The 24,327-nt window shown below is 41.0% G+C and overlaps 1 protein-coding gene across 2 annotated transcripts in view; it reads left to right on the top strand.

Annotated features, from left to right (window-relative positions):
- FBLN5 (fibulin 5) overlaps window positions 1-24,327 on the top strand; it is a 45,320-nt gene that overhangs the window by 9,705 nt on the left and 11,288 nt on the right. For both annotated transcript variants that reach the window (XM_031066266.1, XM_031066268.1), the window contains exon 5: window positions 22,672-22,794. In XM_031066266.1, coding sequence (XP_030922126.1) covers window positions 22,672-22,794 — 123 coding nt within the window. The remainder of the gene's footprint in view (window positions 1-22,671; window positions 22,795-24,327) is intronic.

The raw sequence follows: 24,327 nt of genomic DNA, 5'->3' as shown, positions 1-24,327 counted from the left end.
TTAAGTCTTCTGTGGGTTTGATTCCTAATATGTGGTATTTTTTACCCCTGGAGTTGCTGAGTGCTTTATATTTTGTATATGTAAGTGGTCTGTGTTTTCAACAGCATAGAGTTTTTTGGAAATCATTCCAAAACAGGTTGGGAATGATTTATAACCACAATTAATGTTGGAATAAAAGACCACATACAGAAAAAAGCAAAGAACATCTAGTGCAAGAGCACTGTTTGAACTGTTTGTCTTCTAACATTGCTTCTCTATAAATACAGAATGGGTTAGTCATAATAATGACTTTTTGCACAAGGAACTTAGTCTAGTAACTGTTGGCTCCAGATTACTGGAGTGAGGGCCTGTGTTCTTGCTTTGTACATTCGTAAGCTGAGAGCTCTTTCCAGTTTCCTTTCACTCCACCTTGCTGTTTCCTGATTTACAATGATCTTCAAAACATGCCTCAAACACAGATCCTTCTGGGCATTGTGGAAAGAACTGTACTGGGTGGGCTCTTATTATTGCTTTCTCTCCAATTAATGCAAACTCACAATGTGAGGAGATTATGGGGTTGGAGAGGGTTGAATAGAGAGTTCAGAGAAAGCAGACCTCAAAGATAGAGAGGCAAATGCTAGGAAAAGTATGAGCATAAGGTCAGATGAGTATGACTAGATACAGAGGGAAGGGAGGAGGGCAGAGGAGGTAATTAAAAAAAAAAAAAAACAACCCAAAACCAAACCAAACCAAAACAAACCAAACCAAAACAAAACAACCAAAAAAACCCCCAACCAAAAAACCCCCCATGATTGTTATTTTTAAAGCAAAAGGTAAAAGGAAGAAGGAAATGGAAGGATGTTGTCTCCGAGTGCAAGAGAGAATTATTTTTCATGCCCCATTTGTGCAGTAGTCGTTGCTTCAGCTTTCCTTGTTTCTCAGAGATTGGCAGGACCTCCTACATTCCCCACCTATGGGTCCCCAGTCCTACATTTGTGGAGTGAAACTCCTTCCTTCAAAAGATTACCTTTGCACAGATGGGTTTTAGATCATTATCTTTATATTGCAAGCATACCTAAACCCCACATCCAAGCCTGCAATTGTACTGCCCTGCCTTGTGCCCAACCTCATTAAGAGCAGCCTATGTCTAGATGAGTTTTCAAGCAAAATGAAGGAACCAGATGTTCCTATGTGGAGAAAAGGGAGGGAAATAGAGAGACAGAGAACTGAAAGAAGGTGCCCAGGTCTTGCATCAGGCTCATGGCTGTGCTGGGATAGAGCCCAGAGTTCCTTATCCAATGCCTTAGCCATCAAGCCAGGCTGCCTCCTCCTAATGAGTTTCCTAGTGACCTCTCTGTGCATATAGAAACAGGAGGAAGAAAAGTAGGGAAATGCAGCAAGGAGATTATTCCTCACTGGGGTTTGTATAAAGTAAATAACAATGGAATCCACTCCTGCCTTTTCCTTTTTAACCCTATTTGGGTCAGCTCTGTGTCTTTCCCTTTTCCTGTTGGTCTGTGAGACAATCTCTTTTGCTGCTCCAGAGGGCCAGTTCCTGAAGGTTATGCATGATCCCTGTTAGGAAATGATTGCCATCCTGTCCAAATTAACCAGAAAAAGAAGGAAAGATTACATGAGAAAAGATTCTGTGAGAGGCTGAGCTCAGACTTCTGAAAGTATAGGCAATTGTTGACAGTTCCTGATGAAATTAAGGGCCATGATGTGTAGCTTTTACTTGTAGTATGGTTTTCTGATGGGCTTTGTAGGAGGAAATGTGAATTGAGACCTCATGCTGCCATAGCAATGGAAAAGTTTCCTCTCAAGCATCTCAGGAGTTTATAGCTGGTGGCTAAGGCTTGGGTTGGAGGAGTCTGTGTTCAGTTCCTGGCTTTGCCATAAAGCATGCCATTCCTGGAGTCACCACCCCTGGAAGGGTTCAAGAAACACCTGAACTCAGTACTGTGGTCTAGGGGACAACATAGTCAAGGGTTGGACTCAATGGTCTCAGAGATCCTTTCCAGTCCGAATGATTCTGTGATTCTGTGATTTTGTACTGGATATTTTGGGGCTAAAGTGAAATAATATTCCTTTTCAGGATGATACCAAGATTAATTTCACAAGGGGATGATAGGCGTGGAGGTGACTTCCAGGGAAATATCATGTAAAGATATACAGACAGGAGAAAAAGGTCCAGTTTAATAATTCTACAGCAGTGAAGCTCAAGATGATACATGTGGCACTCAGTTACATCCCCAGCTGTCCTGGTTCCAGCCAGGACAGGGTTCATTTTTTGCAGTAGCCAGAGGGGGCATGGTCAGGACCCAGAGGTTATTCTGTACCCCCTCATGTCATTGCTGGGGGCAGGCAAAGGGACTGTGTCTTCTTCCAGGAAGAAGGGGTTCCTTCCAGCTGAGAAAATTCATTCAGCGTTGTTTATTGTCCAGGCTGCAATGAGCATTTTTGTGTGTGAATCACTCTCTTCTGCACTTTTGTCATTAATATTGTTGCTGTTATTGTTCATTTTCTTATCTCATTGCTGTTTCCAGTGTATTGTTCTTATCTCAACCTGTGATGCCTTTTGGGCCTCCAGTAAGAGAGGGGGAGGGAGAGCAGCTTGTGGTTTTTTAGTGGCAGTACTAAATTGGAAAGTACCATCCCTAAGCCACAACACCAGTGCACTAACCTGGCTGGAATTCAGGGGCCACTTTTGTCTATGTTTCTGCATAGATCAGAGAAGAGGGGAAGTCCAAGACCTTTACCTGTATCTCCAATTTCATTCAAGGAATATCTGAGTTACAGAAGCTTTCAGCAGCTATTTGATCCTAGAGTTTTTCAATCATCTTCTTCTTATGCCGTGTTTGTTTCCTGTTTTAGCACAACTCAAGATGGTTTCCCCTTGATTTTTTAATGTAATGAGACTAGACAAGCTAGGTAAAATAAACGTGGAAAATACAAACTATGTACATTAAGGTTCAAGACCATGTGTCAGGAGAGTAATGAAAGAAGGATCATTCACATCTTGGAGTACAGATAAACTTCACATAATCCTGTCCCATTGGATAAACCCATATTATACAGCTCCAGACAAACATAACTATAAATCTTTTAGATCCATCTTCTGTGCTTCTGATCTGATGGTCTGATCTATTCACAATCCTAACAACCTTCATAAAGGTAATCAGGAGTTAACTATAAAATAATCACAGGTTAAAAGGTACATCTGAAAACTGTCAGAGCTCCTCCCTCCCTCCCTCCCTCCCTCCCTCCGGAAACCATTGCACCAGCACAGAGAATGGGCAGGGGCTGAGGAAAGGCAAGACTCATCCAGCCGCTACAGTAGGGTCCATCAGTACAGTCATTCCTACAGAAATATGACCATCAGTAAAGGTATCCTGTCCAGCTTACCGTGGGGAATGAGGGTCAAAATGCTGTTCTTCACTGAAGTAAATCCATTTGTAGTAGAGAAGTCAGCTTGATAGAAAAAGCTGCTGTACATATCGATCTGTAGCATGGTAAACTGAACCTTCTGTGGCTTGGCTTGCTCCTGCTTTCATTCCTCCCTAAGTGCAGTGTGGGAGGAACAGAGTCTGGTGGTTAAAGCACAGGCAAGTGCTTCATTTATTCATGAAACTTCTACTACTAACAAAGGAATGGGTAGAATTGAACCAAGAAATATAACATGCAAGCCAATAATGCTGGCATGTTATTAAGCAAACGGGCACTCTTCACTGGAATGAAAACTAGCAGGCTCCTGAGTATCCAAAGGGTAACAGTAGGAGCAAGCCCACCATTCTGCATGTCGGTGCCCTTCAAGCACCACTCACTGACTGTATTTATGTGTGATGATGTGAAAAGTGAAAACAGAATAAATACAACTACAGTATAGCCACAACTGAACTTGAATGCACTACAGTCACACTGGGTAGGTAGCTGGACAGCAACTGGGGGCAATATCACTTAGATCCATGATTACAGTCCCTATTGACTTTGGTGAAGCTCTTAAAGCAGAAGTTCTTGTAGTGAATTTATTAGGTTTAAGTTGAGCTGTCTTGAACCTAACCTTAAGTATCTTATGGTCAGGCAGACAGGTACCTACCTGACATATTTTTCTCCTACTAAAATATTGATATCACAATAAGGATTTCCTAGATTTTGTGGCATATTCCTTGACATTTCAAGTTCAAGATAGACAGGTGGTCAGATCATCATCTTATGATTAAAAATTGTGACCACAGGGAGTGTTTGAATTTGGTTTCAACTTTACCTTGAGTTAAACTGATTCTGTCTGTGGAAGTGTGCATCTGCTATTTGGGAGTGATTGAAAGTTTTCTAGTTTCTTTTTTACTGAGCTGTGAGCCAGGAGGGAAGCACAGTGACATACTGAGGGAACAGCTGGATGAGAACTGGTCATGTTATAACATAATGAGTTTGTGTGCAGAGAAGGGGCATAAGCACAGAAGAGACAGTGTCCATATCTTGTTAGATGTGCAGGGTACAGTCCAGACACAGGAAGGTTGAAATTTTTCTAGACTGTGACTTCTCTATCTCATGATGTGTTTCAATTTTCCCTCTTTCTTGGAACTGTATGATACTTTGGAATACAAAGTGGCAAGAACCCAGGAATCTCATCTCCCTTGAGACCTGTAGACTACAGGGGGAAAGGCTATGCAAGGAGAAGTTCAACAGATACTCTGGGCTAATGGCCTCCGTTATGCTTGGTCTCTGAATGGGGGTTATTGCTCACTGGGCTCTGAGCCAAGCAATACACAGACTTCAGCTGTCACCCAGAGTGGGCTGGCAGGAGGTTCCATCTGACTCAATTCAGAGGAGCAGTAATCATGCCCAGCCTGCCATATCCTCTGGCATGTGCTGCCAGGGCAGGGCTCACACCCCTGCCATTAATCTCAGAGTGATTCCTTAGACTCCCTGCCAGCCCTGGTTTGATACGTGGGGCTTTGTTGCCGCCTTGCCTTTATTATGTCTTACTTCCAGGGATTTCAGCAGTGCCAAATCAGTTAAGGCCACTATGTACAGATTAGCTCTGTCTGCTCTGGGGTAGATTTCATGAGCTTTCCTTTATGGAATAGCTGTCATGCAAGACAGTCCCACCAACCAGGCCATTCCAGGGCGGAAAAGAAAATCAAGTCACTTAACAGTGCTGGGAAACTGACAGGTATCATAAGTACCCTGCTGCAGTCTGTCAGCTCTTTGGCTTGTTTTTCTCTCATTTTCCTATGAGTGACACTTTCTCTACCTTCCTGAGGCATAATGTGCAGAGTTCAGTGTGTGATAGACTCTCCTCACATGGAAGGCTGATTTATTCCAGTGCCCTTCATAGCACCAGCACTCTACTCTAGCCTATGTCAATTTTTGCATATATTTGCATCACCCACAATGCCTAGAGATGGCAGTGTTCTCAATGACTTAAAAGTCACTGTTTTTCTTGGCCTCTCCCTTATATGTTTTGGGTCAGTCTTGTTTCTTTTCATTTGGTTCCAGCCTGAAATTGGCCATGGTTATATGTCACAATATAGATGTTAAGCCAAAATATATAGAAAATATGAATTCTCGTCTTTGCCAGTATAAATCAGCCAAATGGACCATATGTTTTGCCAGACTATATAAAAAGTGATAATGTGCTGGCACTGTTCCTTTGTCCTGTCCTTAAAACACCAGACCCATGACAGAGCTGCCACACAGAAATAGAAGAGCTGCCTGGAGTAAGATGTTGCATGGAGTTTAACATGCTCTGACCCCTTAATCTGCCAGTTCTCTGCCTTCCCATTTTACTACCTCAATGACATGAGGGAATTTTTCAAAGAAAATAAAAGCTGCTAGAAGATAAATGTGAGTTACAACCAGCCCAGTTCAGGGCAGTTTTTAAACCATTCTGCCTCTTTTCTGGGATGTTCTGCCCCTTGGGGATGACAAGATGTGCTGAAATCCATCTCCATTTTTAACACCAGCAAAACCTTCTCTTCTTTCAGCTGTGGCTCATGGTTGCAGGTGCTCTGTGGTATAAGAGCACATTGCAGTATGAGGAGAAGGATGGTGCAGATGATAGGCAGCAGTTTAGGTGTCAGGACAGCTGAAATGCAGGCCCAGGTCCCCGAAGCTTGGTGAAGTTCCCTGCTCTCACTGACCTGCATCTTCCATGGGAGTTTAGTGTAGAAATGCCCATTAGTCTGGTCTGCAGCCTTTGTCATGGGCTGACAGTACTGCCTCAGACCTCTTTGCTCAATATTGCTTCTAGAACTCACTACTTCTCTGAGGAATCTCAATATCCAAGCAATCATCTGGAAACCCTTGAGGGGTCTGGGTTTTCAGGAAGAGACCTATAGCATTTACTGAAAGTTGGGGTGAGAATGGTGTCTTCTCTTGGGCATCTGCAAGTTTGAACATACAAACTCATAAGTCCATCTGGAAATTTTTCTTGGTTTTTCTATGTATTAGCCATATGTCAGTAACATGCTACTAGAGTGAGAATAAATCTGTTTGTATTCATGGAGCATTCAGATATTGAAAATAAAAGTGCTTCAGTTAAAAAGGGAGAGTCTAGGAGAAGAGGGAGAGGAATGCACCATAAACTTGCAGGGTCTGAAGGAATCCACAATCTACTGCTTGGCCTGAGACTGTGTTGTTTGTTTTGGATTTCCTTTTGTTTTTTTCCACAAAAAAATTTAACATCTGCTTTTTTATAACATTTTGCGCTTGGTTTTACTTTTTTTTTTTAAGTAAAATTCTTGAAGCATTAACTTGTGAGTCAGTAAATTGCTGGTTGGATTAAAAGCATTAATTGGCTTTGTGGTACAACCAACATATCTGTAGGTAACACTGAATGGGAAGATTGTATAAACAGTAATTCACAGAAGTCTAGGAAAGCTAAAATTATAAACAGTAATTCACAGAAGTCTAGGAAAGCTAAAACTGTGATCAGGAAATTAAGGGACTGGAACCCAGCAGTAGGTGAAAAGATAACCTAACACAGGGTCATCTGGTGGAAGATGATAGGTAGAAGGCAGTGATATCAAGAGCAGCGTAGCACTAGGCAGTTTTGGCAGTGTTACTAAGACTTCTCATTCCAGAGCAGAGAGCAAATAGTACTTCAGAATGTTCTGTTGAGAATGGCTCCAAACTACTGCCATTAGGTGTAAGTACTTTACTACCAGAAAAATGTAGACAAGTTTATGGAAATGTCAGTATAGAGCAGCAGCAAGTTGAGGCCATTACTGAGGCTGACTTTGATTGAACTGGTAAAGTGGATTGTAAAACGTAGCGTAAGATGGCAGTAATTGGAATTGTAAATGACAGAAGTAGAAGTTTGTATGGTGGGTGGTACAAAAGAATGATTATTGCTGAATAGGGTAAAATTTGCTGAAAGGAAGGAAAATTACTTTTAGACAGAACATAATAAAGCCCTTTATGGCACTGCAGTGTATCAGGTTATACAAGAACACACTAGGTACGTTGTAGTGGAGGAATAGTACAAAATGTAACAGTAGAATCATTTAAAAGCTGCCTGGAACAATTTTTAGCAAGAAAGAGTCTCACTCAAGTTGGAGATGCAATAAATATTGTCAGGTGTGGTTTGCTGTACTTTTGAGTCCTTTGATATATTTCCAGCTTTCAGTGTGCACAGAGGCACAAAAAAAGTCCCCATATGCTTTATCTAACTCTGCAGAGAAAAGCTCATAGCATGGGTTAGAGCCTCCACCTACTAAACAACATTTCTGTCACTGTGGCTTAGCAATGCAGAGCTGCAATAGCTTGCACGGGTAGCCTGACATCCCCTTTCCAAGGAGGAATCTTGGAGCAGAGCACAGTCTGTTTGCCAGACTGCCACTCCTTAATCCTGGAGCAGGAACCAGGCCAGGGAGAGGAGATGTGATCTGAAAGCCATAGCATGCTGCTAATTTCCTGCTATTGCAAACCCTGTGGGGAATCCCAAACCCAGCATAGGCTGGGGCAGCCTTGGATCAGGCTCCTGTTCTTCAGAGGTAGACTGCAGCAATATATACAACACTCATTGCCAGCAATTCACTAAGCACTGCATCTGGAGCTTTATTTCAGAAGCAGATTGAAATTATTTTAATTAAAAGCAGGACTGACTTTGTGATGGAATAGCCCAGACCTGTGCATTGACAGCTATCAGTTGATTTCATGCAGTCATCCCAAAAGACTGTAGCATGCCAGCTTTAGAAAGGAGGTGTTTTTCTCCACAGAATCAGTGCTGTTTGAAGATACAGTTCTGTAAAACCTGTATTGTGTTTTTCACGTGGTAAATTGCATTTTGGGACAAAATTTTTTCTCGTTAACATTTTCAAGGGGTGTTATTAGTCATAAATGAAAAGTGGTATAAGAGAACTTTACAGGGTTGCACATAAGACTTCAAACACTGCCCATGAATTTAATGGAAAGAAATAAAAAGTTTATCCCCATGTTTCTCAGGCAATAAGCCCACATATAGATTTGAGTCCAGAGAACCATGGCATAGTGTGTCCTATACAGACTAGAGAATGCCTCTAAAGATAATGAGTGGCTGACAATTTGCAGTATATCCATTAATGGCCCAGCAAGTCACATGCATTCTGGAGCTGGTAAATTAATCATCTAAAGATACAAAATACTATCATATTCTGCTCCACAAAAATCACAAGCTGACATCTAGAGAATTGGGACATGAAACTGTTTCATAAATGCATGATCCATCCATGGTTCATTCCCTTTGACCTGGGGAGGGACATGAAATGCTAAACTAAGCACTGTCTGCAGTATCTGATTGGAGATGATTAGCAAGACCATGAATTGTAGAATGCTAATTATGCTAAGAATTTTCTAGGCCTGCTTCTGTCCTGGAGACTGTGCCTTTTAAAATGGAACTGCTCCCTTGTGTGACTCAGTATGACCTGAGACCTTGAGGGAATAAGGGTTAATAAAAGAATACTATAAAGAAAAAAATGTAAATTAACTTTCCACTACAGCAGGCCCACATGATGGAAAATTCACCAGGATGTACCTTCTAGAGAGTAAAAGCAGGAGTTTGGTCCAGGAATAATCACAGAGATTAAGTGTTCCTGCTGGTTGGGAACATTGTCTCTTCTGTTTGTTTATTTATTTACTTTTCATTTTTTTTAATTACCCAAAGAGAACATAGGGTTTTTTTCAGGCCAGGCCACTTGAAAATGAACTGTTTGGCTTGGGAATGCTCAGTGTGAACATGTCTTTCTGAGCTTTCATGGATAATGTGAGAGCTGGTGGGACTGCCTGTGACACTGCTCATGTGGCCAGTCCTGTCAGCTTGTAGCACTAGTCAGGAATTTCTGAGTTCTGGTATAAGGAAGGTTGGCTTACCTCAGAGATCTGAGGACAAATGTGTGCAGGTCTGTGTGTGTGAGTAGTGCAGTCTGGTTCTGTTTGTTCAGCATCCAATGAAATGGTTCACCAACCTCAACAGCTGCTACTAAATTAAGCAGAGATTCACATTTTAATTATTTTCTTTTAACTATTTTCAGAGGAGAATTCAAAGTGCAGTCAATTTCTGCCTTTACAGGCACCCAATCTCCCAACCATTCTGATTTCCTGGCATAAAAAAGGCCTGGGGACACTGAAGATATGCAGCAAAGGACCACTGTGGTGGTTAGAGGGTGGCAGTACATGTCATACAAGGCGAGTTGAGAGAACTGGACTTAACCTGCCTTGAGGACATAAGGCTTATGAGGGAGCTGCTTGCTGCCTTCCACTGTCTAATGTCAGTGCGTAGAGAAGATGAAGCCAGATCCATCTCAGAGATGATGTGGACAGGAATGAGCAAAAGTTGCAACATGGGAAGTTCTTAGCTATCAGGAGAAATTTTATCGCAGTGAGGTGGTCAAACACTGGAAAAGATGTTCAAAAACTTTGTAGCTAAAGGTTGTACCCTTGGAGAAATTCAAACCTCAACTGGAAAAGGCTCTGAGCAGCCTGACTGAATTGTCCCTTCTTTGAGTGGAGGCTGAGACCAGATGATTTACAGAAGCCAACTTCAACATGCCTTGTGCCATGGCTCTGAAACTGCAGTGCCTGAAGTGCAGTAGCCTGTGTCTGATACTGGTTCGAGCCTTTAATATATCGAAGGCTCCCATAAAATGAAAGTGATATTCTCTTTGTCACATGGATTATGAGTTTTAGCACTGATTTTAAAGTGCTGTCAGATCTTTGAATGGAGTGGGGTGCAGACTCTGCAGAGCTGACCAGTTAAGTGTGACTCAAAATTTACATCACAACCCCAGGGTCTGCAATGAGAATTGGAGGTCCTTTTTAAGAAGGGAGACCTTCAGATCCCTGCCCACAGCAGCAACTCCTGCCAACTGCTCCAGAAGCTGTCATGATTGACTAAAGAGAGTGTTATCCTTGGCACCGAGGGCACTGGGGACCTTATCAGGGGAGAAAATTGTTTTTCATATTTCATCTGAGTTTCAAATCTGTCCATGTGTCAGCATGTTTTATAACAATCTCAAAAGTGCCACAAAGCTAAGGTAATTCTTGTATAAATGTTAGGACATTTGGGGCTCTTTTATAAGCAAAGAATGGGTAGTGGAATAAAGCCAGTGGAGAAGAAAAATCTCTGCAAATACTGGCTTCCAGACTCAGACAGCTGTGTCCTCATTACTCTTAATAGCAAAGAGCTATGAATTTTGGGCTACATTCCCCCCTGAGTGTATACACAGCAAGACATCTATTTATTTATTTCAGTGGTGGTGATCATTGGAAAATGCCTATAAGCCCTGCTCAAATAACTGGCTTTAACTCAGATTTGGCATTCACTGCTTTATAATGCTTGAACCACATTTTCTTGCAATTTTCCAAAAGCTACCGCCAGCCAACCGAGTTGCAAACTGTCCTGGATAAATGAAAACTGTGTGGATATGGGAGGTTTACTTTGTTCCAATTAGTGTGTGATGTGGATGTCTACCGGCAGTTTTCCTGCTCTCCTTACTCTCAGTTCATGGCTCCCTAGAAAAAGAGGTGTTTCATCTCAGAGGGCTTTTTCAGTCTCTCTCTCTCTCTCTCTCTCTCAGTAGCCCCTTTTGGTTACCTGTAGGGCCTAAATTAAGACAGAAAATTTCTAGATTTGGGAAATTCTGATATAGCAAGATCTCAAAGGAGATGTGCTGAGCCTTTAGAGGCAGAAAGTTGTGTTTTGTTTTGCCCCAAGAACTGCCAGTTTTGAGCAGGACCATGACCAGGTTCTAGATGGTTGCAAAATTTACAAGCAGGACAAGATGTGAGGCTACAACTGCATCAAAGAAAATTTCTAAAAAAAGTTACCTAACATTTGCAGGAGTCCTGTCCTCCACCTGTCAAACAATAAATCAATTGAGATAAGGGCAGTTCTTCTTCCTCTGTATTGATCCTGGCATAAAACTGAAGTCTTCATCTGGATGGTCTTGACCGAATTTTCTCTCTGTGAAACTGAAGATTCATTTCACTGAAAAACTGAGAAAATACTTCACTGTAGGAACTTTGAGACACACATTCTGCAAGCCAGGCTCTTTTCCCTGGTTTAATGGCTATGTTAAGGGAGTAAGGTGTTAGCCTCTTGGAGAAAGTCAAAGTACCCATTATATGTGTGCTTGACTCATGTAGCTTCAAGCAACATGAGGCAATCTACAGCCATGCCACCTCCAGCTGGTGCTTCCTTGTGTGCTCAAGCCGAGTTGTTTTGAATCCAGTGCTTTACTGAATGAGATGCTGGTGATTATTGCTTCAGCTGGTGATTATTGCTGAAGCTTTTGTGAGAGATCAGTTAGTGACAAATCCCATACAAGGGATCTCTATCATGATATGTCATGACAGAGATCCCTTGTTGTCTTCTTTTCATATAAGTTGATGATTTCAAGTCAGAGTAACTACAGCATTCATACTGAATTTTCTCTATGGGTATGTACATATTGCTCACCTAGAATCTCACTTGTTTTTTCAGTTGATTGCACAACACACTTGGTGTTGCACATCCAAAGTGGCTGCATTTTAGTGGAAGAAGCAGCCCTTCCAATAAAAGTTTCTGTTATAACCTGCAGGTGGATATTTGTATCCCATTGTTTTCACTGTGGCTTTAATTTCTGGATCCATTTGGATCAATTTCTTCTGCCATATTAAAAGTCAGACTGTTCTCTTCTTTACTAGTTATTGTGGTTTATTCACAATCCCAGACCTCTCTAGTCTGCCAAAACACTTGGAAAAGGAGCTCTTAATGACTCAGTTAAAATGTACGGTCAAGAAGTTCACTTATTAGAGGAAATGTAAACTGACCACCAATTGGCTAAACCAGCTGGCTGGACTATTTGTGCTTGAGATTTCTCAAAGCTCCCCAGGGAACAAAAGTGGGAATAGCAGTTCTCTGCTTTTAGTTTTCTCATGTTCTGTACCCTAACAGAAAAGTCTTTGAAAGAATTTGTTGGAGGAGAAGCCAACAGCATTTGACCAACATGTTTAAAAGCTTTATAAATAATGCTTTAAGCACCTATAGTTTTGATATATTCTTTCTTTCAGGGTCTTTTTTAACTAACCCACAGTAATGCAGAGGAAATATACAATTCAGCCATAGAAAACTCATTTCTTCACTATTAATAGTTCTACACATCTTCTGTAAAGTTTTATAAGCCTTTTCTAGAGATTCTTGCATGAGACTATTCCATATCATGCAGCAAACTGATGATTGTAAGAATCTTTTTTCTATTTCTGAGCATGCATTTTCTGGCTCTGACTGCACATTTTCTGTTTCCATTGCAATAGAAAGTGCTACTTAGATAACCTCCCAGCAGCTGAGAGTATTCTTAATAAAAGCTCACTGGCTCCTCTTACCACTCTGCCAGCAGATCACAGTGTAGCATATGGTCATAAAAAATAGATAATTTTGAGAAACCACAATAACAATTTATTCAGCTGAAAATATATTTTCTGATGATGAAGATAAAACCATGTTGAGCAAAAACTTCTTTGTACCTCCTAATTCAGCAGGTTCAGTGTCATCAATGGAATGGCAACATGTCTACCCCACTTCTGCAGGGTACTTGGGTCACTCTTGCTCTGTTATACTGCAGCTATTTGACATAGATTAAGTGCAGCAGGGAAGTAGGTGAGATTCCCAAATCACATGCACTGGTCATGCATGTGCAGAATCTGCAGCAGGAAGTCATGAATCAAGAGAATACAGTTATGTTCCAGCCCATGGAGTTTCCATCTTTTAGTAAAGCTCTTGGTTGAAATTAGTAGCTTGTCTTTTTTTTGATCCCAGAGTCAGCATACTGACTGTGCATTTGTGAAAAAGCTCTCATGGGACAACAGGAATAGTCCACACAAGTGGCTGTGATCTTGTCCCAACAGAGAGCCCTGGGAATTGGTGGGAGTGAGGATCTGTGGTCATGCAGGTGATGCCAAGTGTATGAACCACGCACAGGTCTGAGCAGAGAGGGGAGAGGCTGCTGGCCCTTTAGTCCCCCTGCTATGCACTTTGCATGGCTGTCCTGTAAATGTCAGCCACAAAAGCAAGACTAGAACAGTGCTCAAAGAGCAAAGTCCTTCACAGTTTAGCTGTTGTTTATCATCTTTGAGTAATGTCAAAAGTGCTCTTGCTAAGGAAAGGCTCGGATAACTGGCAGGAGACCTAGAACCTGTGACACATGTTGAGCAATTTTCATACCAGGCAGGGGGAGCAGAATTACAGATTCATGCCTCACACTTATTTAGTATCCATTTCCAGACTGACCCTCTGTGTGAAAAAACTCACTTTAATCCTTGTTTAGCCATCAGCCAATAACCTAATGCATATGGGATGCAGATAGAAAATTAATTCAGCAATCAATGGCCAGCCCTCAGACAATGAAATATGCAATTAAACAGGTGTTTAGGGAGTTGATCTTGGATCGTGTCCAAGCTCAGCGGGGTCAGTTGTCCTTGGAAAAAACACTGACCCCACACAGCAGCAGTTTGAATTTGGCTTCAGTCTGCACTTTAGGAATGTGGCATTGTTATTTCTTCCCTTTTCTTATCAAATGTAATTATCTTGAGAAAAAAAAAAAGTTTTGAGAAAACATGTGATTTCACTGAGTAAAAATCTACTACTGAGGAAATTATTTTTCAGTGTCCAAATAAGGAGTGGGGGAGAAGTCTGGGGAAAGTGCTCTGTTCCAAGTAATCTTGGACCTGATACCCATGTTACTGAGCTCGGATGTTTAGTCCTGGCCTGCAATTATGCCTATAAAAAACAGACATCCAATCTTTGTATTATTTTAAAATGGAGCCCTGAGGGTCATAAATGACTGAATGAGCTTTAGTGTTTGAGCAGACAGAGATTCTGGAACGAGGTGTCAGCTTTGAGCCTCTCTTCCAGATCATTGCATCTTAAGAGCCGGGTTAGCTCCTGGGGTTGTGACAGTAAAACAGTGGGACTAAAAGACAGACAGAATAAAATAAAGACATAGGGCTCCAAAATCACCCACATCTTCTTGTAAAAGGGGGAAGAAGATTTTCCACAGTAAATGTTTTTCAGTCTGCAAGACCTGTGCTCTCACAACTGTCAAATTAATCTCCAGTACTGCTCTGTTGAACCCCATGGTGCAAGTGGCTCTCAAATAGTCATGATGGCAAAAGCATACCCACTTCTGTCAATAGCTGACCAAAAGAGGGAAAAGCAGCCTTAGCTACTACTGTGACCCACAGAAATTCGTAGCATGATTATCAGAATTCATTACTTAAGAAAGGAAGTCATGCATGCTAAATATGTTCCAAAGAGAACAAAATGTAACAGTCCATCTGCGAAACAGCACACATTGCCAAAAGCATATTGTCTTGGAAATCTTCTGTCCACGTTGGCCTCCCCCTTCATCACTGAGTCCAAGCAAAGTTTCACTTCTAATTGGTCTCTAAATGGTCTCCAAGAGCATGGTTCTAGCTCAGAGATGATAAGCCCACATCCTTCCATGACAGCTCTCTGCTAGTGCTGTTATCCCACTGTCAGCAGCTGGGAAAGGAGCTGCCATGGGGGAGTGGGATGCTCACAGTGCCCCAAGCACAGACTATGCCTGTGGAGGGATGAATGCAGTCACAGATCCCACCACTCACCACCCCTGGATGCACTGAAGGACAATAGTCTTCCTTGTTCCTGTTGGGGCAGGTGCAAATCATCTCCTTGGGATGGAACTCCCGTGGTAAACTTTCCAATCTGTGCATTTACTCTGTCTTGTGGTATTTAACCACATGCTCATCAGTACCAAGATTTTTTTATCCTTTAAAAGTAGCTTTTTGTCAAGAAAATCTTTCCTTACCTGAAAGGCTCTGAAAAGTCTCTGAAGAGATGGGTTGATCTTAAGGACTTTGTTTCCTTCTGTATTCTTTAGTGCATGAAGTCCTGTTTATGCACAATCCTCTTTTTTTCTGAGCAGAAGAAAGGCAGTGTCTTTGTTTACAGCTTTTGAACCACACCTTCCAGAGGGCAGGTGCTCCCAGTTCCTAAATACCTCTGCTCCTTCTCCTGTTGTCTGCTGGCTTCTTTCCCTGGCTATCCACCTTGTAAAGTTAGATTGCTGAAAAATCTACAACTTCCTGCAAGACCACATCATCTAACCTTCAGTTTAGTCCTCTCGAGGGTCTTTGATTCAATTAATTGTCTGTGGTAATTACTTGGATTCTTCCTCTTTTACTTGGTTCATCCTTCACAAAGAAGCAATCACTATGTGTGTACTGAAAGGAAGGTGGTTGGCATGCCCAACATATTTAGGCTTATGACTTAACATCTTCTACCACAAAAAATGTTATTAACATTTTCTATGTTTTCCACATATTTCTGAAGTTACTAAAAGCGTTAGAGGTACAATTTCTTTCACTAAAAACCATTTTTATTGATTAAACTACAAATAAAAAATAAAAAATGCACACACATACATTTGAATATTTGCAATGGAAAAATCATTTGGAAGAACTTTTCAAATTCCTATTCTCATTTTCAATTCTTTTGCTGGCCCAGTTAGATTTCTTAATGGCCTAGGAAATGGAAAATGAGGTAAGGCAAACAGAAAATCTCAGGTTATGGATATAGACAAAAATAACTAAACATTGAAAGGTGTTAGATTATTCAGTGAATACTTTAAGACACCATTTTGACCACATAATCTATCTTTTTTGTGACCCAGGACATAGAACTTTACCAATCACGTGGTGTTTTGAAGACACAGTTTTTTGCTGCAGCTTGTTTGAAAGCATAAATACTGTTGAGGTATAAGACCCTAAAGGACAGGAACATCTTTAGCATCCTAGTTTTTTTCATAAGTAATTTCACAGCAATACTCACAGTACTATCTGTAAGGGTAAGAAGAGGTGTAAAAGCCAGATAATTATTTCAATTTGCTACTGACTGCATCAATAATTCTCTTTCTGCTTCAGTAACTACTGGAAAATTTGAGGTTCCATGCACCCTCTAGCATGTGTTTTATTATGTTTTTCAGATGCTTAATCAGAAGCACTAAAGCACATGTCTTATTTTTATTTTGAATTTGTCTTCTAAACACTGAATTATATCTCTTTGTCTTTTGCTTTAGTGACCATCTCAGATAAGAACATAGTTCCCATGAAGATGCTTACAGATCACAAACAAATATACCTTGAACCTTTCCTTAAATAGATTACTAAGTGGAGCATTATCTTGCTCTAAGATAAATTTTTGTGGCTTGGAATAATTCTTTGGAATCTCTTGGTATCTCTCTGCAATATCATTTTTCAAAGTGTTGATGCCAGAAATGTATTTCAGTAATTGTTGCACTAATGCAATGTACAGTGTAAGAACAATTTCCTGTGTCTACTCAGTGTGCTCATGGTAATGCTTGTCTTTTCAGCAACATGATGTCAGGAAAAGTTCATGTTCAAGTGATTACCTGTAACAACCCCAGAGGGTTTTTTTTGACCTACATTTTTTACTCTTGATATATGACCTTGCATTTGTCTGTCTTAAAAGCACTTTCAAATGTGCCCACCATACCTAGGGAAATACTTTCACATAAGACTTCATTTCACATTTTAGTTCTTTACTGCACCAGTTTGTGATCCTCTGCATTTTATCACAAATGTGGAAAACAGTGGGCCAAAACCAGATCCTCAGAATTCCACATTTATGATTCTCTCTTGAGATTATTGAACTCCTAGTCTTAGTCTCTGGTTTAAAAAGTACCGAATATATCTGGTCTTCATTCAAAGGGCTAGAGTGTTGGTTTTCTTTTTATGCTGTGATTTTTTTGCAGTATTATTAATACAAATAAGAGTGGTCTCAGTCCTGCATTCTTGGTGAACATGAGTCAGTGCCATAAAAAGACCTCCTGATAAGAATTAGCCTCCCTGGTGAGATGTAGTGTTGTGCTGCAGTTTCACATCTATCTTTCCTTTCTATATTAGTATGTTGCTCCATTTTTTTTGTGCATGCATGGCTTTTAAATTATTTATTTTTAATTTATGAGCAGTGAATTAAAAATTTTATTCATTGTGCTATGATGTGGCTAAATTCTAAAGAATCCACTAATATCTATTAATATTAGCTTTTACAGATAATAAAACACAAAGCCGGTAATTTGCATGCTAAACACCATGAGTTTACATATTTATTTTGACATTATAAATAATATCTATCCAGTCACCAGGCATCCTGCCATCCATTAAAAATACAATTTGTACCAATAAAAACAAAGCATCAGCACATCACATCCTACAAAAGGTAGGCAGGCAGCCAGAGATTTTTAAAAAAACTTGCTCCACCCTTGCAATCCCCAAATGAAATCCCATTGCCCCAGCCACCTCACCTCTTGTCAAAATGTCAAGTAAAGACAACATCACACCCCAGAGCTGCTAAACCAAACCACCACAGCCATAATTTTTTAAGGCAGACACACTGATCTAAGAGAGAGGGATGTGGTTCATTTTGGAGTGTTCAGGCTTTGGCTCTTTCAGCCCATGTATCCTTACAAAGGGATATGGAGATGCCATCTACCTATTCTCTCCTTCTGTCAGTAACCCAGAGATCTTTCAATCTCGAGCCTCTGTTCATTGTAGGTGGTATTTCTAAGGAGGCAGAGAGCAGTGGTCTGGACAGGCCATGTGGTTGCTCTCAGTATTCATCTGGGAACTAACAAAGTAAATCGTTCCCACTTCAAGTCAGATTTTAATTTGTCTGGAGTCCTGCCCAAACTTCTGCCTTTGGAATTAGCTGTGGGAGCAGTAATGTGAATACAACAACTGGAAAGATGGATAAGAGAAGTGAATACAGCAACTGGAAGAATGAGTGAGAGAATATAGATGACCACTAATTTAATAGCACACAGCAGGATACTCAAGAGCTGAAAGAACTAGAACCAGATTTGGCCAAGCATTCCTTGGCAAGGGAAGTTCTGAACAATAATCCATCTATCCTGCCTTGGTTCTCTAATGTGCTTACAAAGTGCTGAACTGCTCTCTCAAAGGAGTCATCCAGAGCCACTACTCATTTGGAAAAATCTGAATTTGTTTAAAATTATTGGGTATGACAACCTTTAACATCCTCACTTTTTTCATACATGATTTCACAGCAACACTCACAGTCCTGTCTGTCAGGGTAAGAAGAGGTATGAAAGCCACATTACTCTTTTAACTTGCCATTGACTACATCAATAATTCTCTTCCTGCTTCAGTAACTGCTGGAATCTTTGAGGTTCCATGCAACACTAGGGTAGAACAGCAACATTCTGAGTACCATAGAATTTAGCTGAAAGAAACTTTGATGCTTCTGAGGTCCTCTAGTAGAACATAATGCTTTCAGAATGATGGTTAATCTTTTATTTTAGATCTCACTAGCCAGTGTAGAGTCTGCACAAAATTTCTGAAAAAGTGGTATATTGAAATGTTCATATAATAGGGGCAGGTTGTACATGAGAGACTACAAGACAGAAAGGTCTGTCACCTGCTCCTGTTTCTGTTTTGTTAAATGGTCACAAGCTTGTCCTTTAATTCCTTAATCTTGAATTTCCTCGTTAAAATCCAGGGGCACTGGTATTTATCACCAAGTGGGATATTGCAGGGTTTTGTAGTCTCCAGTTTGATTTGTATTAGGATTGGAAGGCACCAAATAAAAACAGACTCTCTGTGAACAGGTTTTGTACATAACGGGGCAAGCTCTGTCTTGAAGAGTTTTAGGTGCTAAACAGCGAGGGAGACTGGACTATGGCAGAGATAATGGATTTTTATGCATTTTGTAATCCCTGCTTTTCAAACAGGAAGTGGGGTGATGGAAGATGAAAGGCAAGGAAGAGTTCCCAAAAGATAAATTCTCAGCCCATGAGCTACAGTGTGGTCAGTGTATCTGTGCTGTCTCCCTGTCCTGCACAGTAACCACCAGGTACTTTAATCTATCTTCACTGAGGACAGATCTAATTTGTATTTCCTTCCCAGTCCACCTCATGGCAATTCTGACCTCCATCTGATTAGACTCTACCTTGGGGCTCAGGTGAAGATTCATTGCAGCATTTCTGTCCATGGTGAAGACTGTGACATAAGTTGTGCTGTGTCAGACATACTCCTGCAAACTTCAGGAAAATGCACCTCAGGGATTTCTTAGCCACTTCTGCTATCCTTGCATTGAGTAGGCCTTACAGTTTTTTATTCTCTGAATTTGTCTTATCTGCTTTGAACCTACAAAACTATTGAAAATCTATCATCATGTGCAATTAGCTTGCTCAGGTATTGTGTATGACCCTACACAGAGGCAGAACAAATGGGCTTTGAAGTCCTAGAGCACGAAGATACTTAAGATTTATGCTTAAATGGGACAGAGATAAGCTGTGCAACCAGACAAAGAAATTATTATTCACACCTCATTGATAGATTGTCATGTTCCATTTGCAACCTCTTGCAATTTTCCATTCAAACAAAAATGCCCTTGAAGTGTTTTGATATAACTTCTATGTCTATCCATTACAGGCAATCTCTTGAAGTTCTATGGCTAGTTTTCTCCCCAGTGGAAATAATCTGGGATCGTTTGGGGTTTTTTTGGTGTTGGTTTTTTGTTGTTGCTGTTGTTGTTTTCCCTGCCAAATGTCTAGTTTTGACTTTACCAACCACATCTGCTCTAACTGTATGCTGCACTGTGCAAATGGGCAAGACACCCTATGTCTCCCAGGTCTGATGTCCTTCAAGAAGATACCTAATGTATGGCCAACTGTTGCACCAATAGTTTTTTCAATGCACAAATATCTGCTCTCAGTGAGCCCATATAATGTGGATTGATCCAGGGCAGACAGCCTGGGATTATATTACCTGTTTTAACTGTGAAGGCTGCTTGCCAAAAATACTTTATTTGATTGTATTGGCTGTGTCAGTAAGAGTTTAATGGCACCTCATGGTAAGGGGCAATCTTAGAGAATGCCAGACATGAAACACAGAACTGGGTGTGCTTCCTCAGGCCCAACCAAAAAGATTTGCTGCTACCAGTAAAGCTGTTTACACCTGTTGATTGCATAAAGCTTCCTTAGTGGAGTCACTAAGGTACTGTTCAGTGCAAGGAGTCAAGGTGTTCTGCACAGACAACTTCAGGATCATCAGGTTTTCTGGCAGAAACTCCACAGGAGGCCTCCATTGCAAAAAATGTTGTGTTCAAATGGAAAAATTCTTCCAAATACCACCACAAAAGGTGAAGATGGGGAGTAAACAAATAAATCTGATTATTATAAAGCAAATGGTAGAGGATCAACGTTTTACTTCTCTGGAGTAGAGCTCAAGCAGCTGCTACAAGGATGATTTGGGAACAAAACCAATCCCATAGCCACCTGTTGCTTTAAATTAAAGATGTTGTATCCCTGCAAGAAAAATGCCCCACCAAAGAGTGGAGGATCTGTTGTCTTCAAACTGTCTTGCTACCATATGTGGTGAGACCATGACCCTCATTTAGTTTTCACTTTGCTTCACCTATTAATATTACTGGATGCAGGGAACATGGAAAATGAAATTCTCCTTTTTAAGCTTAGTCCAGACTAAGAAAAAGCAGAATTGGCCAGATCCCAAGGTACCACTCCTAAAACAATAAGCAAGCATGACAAATACAAAGCTTTTTCATTTACAAAACATTATTGTCATTGTTATTAAATTTATGGTCAGATAAAATCTCTGTTCAGATACTTCCAATTATGTGTGATATGCTATTAAGGGAGGATCCAAATTTTTTAGCTCAATCACAGAAGCAATAGCTGAACTGAACAACATATTTATGGACCTATATAGTCTAGACTTGTTATCTTACCCTTTTCCCACTTCCCCCACCATTTTGCCAATCTTCATCTGGCCAATAAATACATGGGAACCGACTTCTGACAGAGTTAATTACCTCTAATTGTGCCCCTCTTGTTATCTTACCAGCTTTGACTCACCATAAATTGCTCCGGTACAGATGTTGGCAAGATAAGAACCCTAGACTCCCTCCATATGTACAATATGCATGTATTTATTTATGGATCTGAGCAAGTTAGATATGCTGCTGTGGTAGCCTGGATCAGTTATTTCATGACTGCTAGGATTGTACAGCTGACTGGCTGTGCTTGCTGCCTTGGGGCAGGTACAGAGATGGAATTCCTGTCCTCTGCTGCCTGCTCCAGCCCAGGGCATTGGTGAGACACTTTCAGTCATGACCTAACAAAGTCTGGGTTAATAAGAATCAGGGGAGGATCAAGGGAGTAGCATTGCTAGGGTGACATAGTGCTTCAGCAAAGGCCAGTGCACAGTATGCTGGAATGAAAAAGAGTTTAGGTATCAATAAATAAAACATAAACATTTAGGTTGGCTGGGAAAATGACACAATTTATCTTTTGGCATTTCTATTTCTGACATCTAGAGGCAAACCTGATGCCTGAAACATCAGGAAAGATATTGAGCAAGGCGTGATTCAAAATGAATTTCTGACTCTGAAAGGCATTTTTAATCAGTTAGGTTCCAGGCTCCTGGCTTATATAAATGTAAGAATGCTATTCACCTCCCTTGCAAAAAAAAAAAAAATAGCCCACAACAAAAACACCCTAAGGGATTGCAATAAAAACCCAAATACATTAAACCCACTAAAGATGGCAAGGTGGGGGGTGGAAATTAAAAGAAAATAGTATTATTGTCAGGAAATTGATTCCAGGGAAGTATACATTTTTTGGCCAGGTAAAGGTTGATTTTTGGTTGAACTTTCTGTCTGAAAAACTACAGTGAGATAGTCTGCATTGGTGGGGGTAGGAAGTATTGTTTTTTATATCTCTGAGTTGTGTTTGTACATCTCTCAAACTCCTCTTCATCTCTTACTTTTCAATGGGGTTGCACAACCCTTTCAGCAGCCTCTCCCTAGGACTGAACACTGCTCTATAGCATGGAAATCCCAGCTCAGTGACATAGCAAGTGTGGAAGTTACAAAAGTTTGAGATAATGAGAGACTTTCCTTGAGGAAAAAAACTGAAATGCTGGGTCACCTGCAGAAGTGAGAGATTTGATGTGCATCCTCAATTCCCATTGCCCTCAGACATTTACTATTGTGATTTTCCTTCAGCTAATAGTCATTCTCTCTACTCCTCCAAACTCTGATTCCTTGCACAGAGGCAGTGTACACACTGTACAATATGAACAATCTTTTGTTGTTGCTATTTCTAACATTTTCCTTTTGTATTTGTGTTGCAGATGTGGATGAATGTGCTTCAGATTCTCACCAGTGTAACCCCACCCAGATCTGCATAAATACTGAAGGGGGCTATACCTGTTCCTGCACTGAAGGCTACTGGCTGTTGGAAGGCCAGTGTTTAGGTAAAATCCTCAATTGCTACAGTATCCGTGTACCTGTACATGTGGCTCCCTGAATTAAACTAAGCACTTTTGCCAGGGACACAGTTAAACCTTCAGCTACGTGGAAACTCCTTTGTCTCTGTAAGTGCCAATGAGGTGTTTGGCAGAGAGGGTCCCCCAGGAACCAAACTGTAGCTGGAAATGCCATATGACTAGCATCATAATAGTGTCATAACTGGGCTTTTCATATTCCCAGTCTGAAGGATTCCCTTTCATGTAAGATCAATTGCAAGCATGTGTGCATGAAGATTTTTGCCCAAACAGACTTGAGCTTTCATTACTGTGACAGTGTGGACCTCAAGGGATCCGTATTTGATATCAAGAAATGGGAATGACGGTAAATCCTAAGTCAACCAATCCTTTTGTTTGGGGGTGAGAAAAAAATTACCTCTGAACTTGTTGTATTACACACATTTACTACAATACTTATATATTACAGCAATACATTATACAGCTATACTTCTACACTATAGTAATACATTATAACAGTCACATTACAACAGCATCTATCTCTTCTTGTCGAGGCGGTCACAACACAAAGCAGAGATTTCAAATGTCCCATTATTACTAGTTGGTGGCTCACCTACTTCCAGGTGTCTTGATTGGAGAACATCAGGTGCAGACCTCCTTGTGGCTTCCACCTGCCACTCTCAGCTACACCAACACCACCTCCCCCACTCCATCCCAGTGGGTCACAGTGCCCTATACACTTTACAGCAACGCTTCTACTCTACAGTAAACATTACAACAACATTACAGAGTCCCTCCCCTCCAGGGGCTTTTCCTGAAGCACGCAGCCAGGAGCATCTGCAGCTAATCCAGCAGCGATCCAATGAAGGATATTGCTGCTAAACTGCTACAGAGCCCTGGCATGTTCACAGGCTTCAGAGTCCATCCTCTCGTTGTGATTCTCCTCTCCTGGGAGATCCCTCTTCTGGGATTATTCATCCCCTCCAGGGGAACTCACCATCTTCTCCTGGTTCTTGCAGCAGCCATCTCCTGATGTAGTCTTCTTCTGGTTCTTGCAGTCTTCTGACTCTTACTCTGACTCCACCCTTTTATGCTACTTGTTCATAATTGGTTACAGGTGTGGTTCTTAATTGGCCCGAGCTGCAACTCATTGGGGAATAAGATCACATACTGTGCCCCCCTACAATTCTCCCTACATGAGAATTGGGTGCCATTTCACAATCTTCCATGCAGTTTTATTTCAATCTTATTATTTTCCTTGCAGCAATGTCCTGTTCATCCTTTTAGCTTGGTCCTGTTGAAAAAATATTGCTCAGCAAACAGCACAGGAAAACAAAGCTTCCATCTCTCCTCTCCTCCAGCCCTTTCCCCTCACCTGACATGCTCATAGGATGATGATGTAGATGTTAATTTTAGGTACACAGGTAGGACCTAGGAATCAGCATACAACTTTTTTTTTTAAGAAAATTTACCCATTATTAGTTTTTTCCCTGCAGTGCAGGCTGTTTGGTGCCAGCTCCGCAG

The sequence above is a fragment of the Geospiza fortis genome, unplaced genomic scaffold (assembly GCF_000277835.1).
Source record: "Geospiza fortis unplaced genomic scaffold, GeoFor_1.0 scaffold23, whole genome shotgun sequence".
NCBI lineage: Eukaryota > Metazoa > Chordata > Aves > Passeriformes > Thraupidae > Geospiza > Geospiza fortis.
Note: the sequence above shows the minus strand (reverse complement) of the source record. Positions and strands in the feature narration are given on the sequence as shown.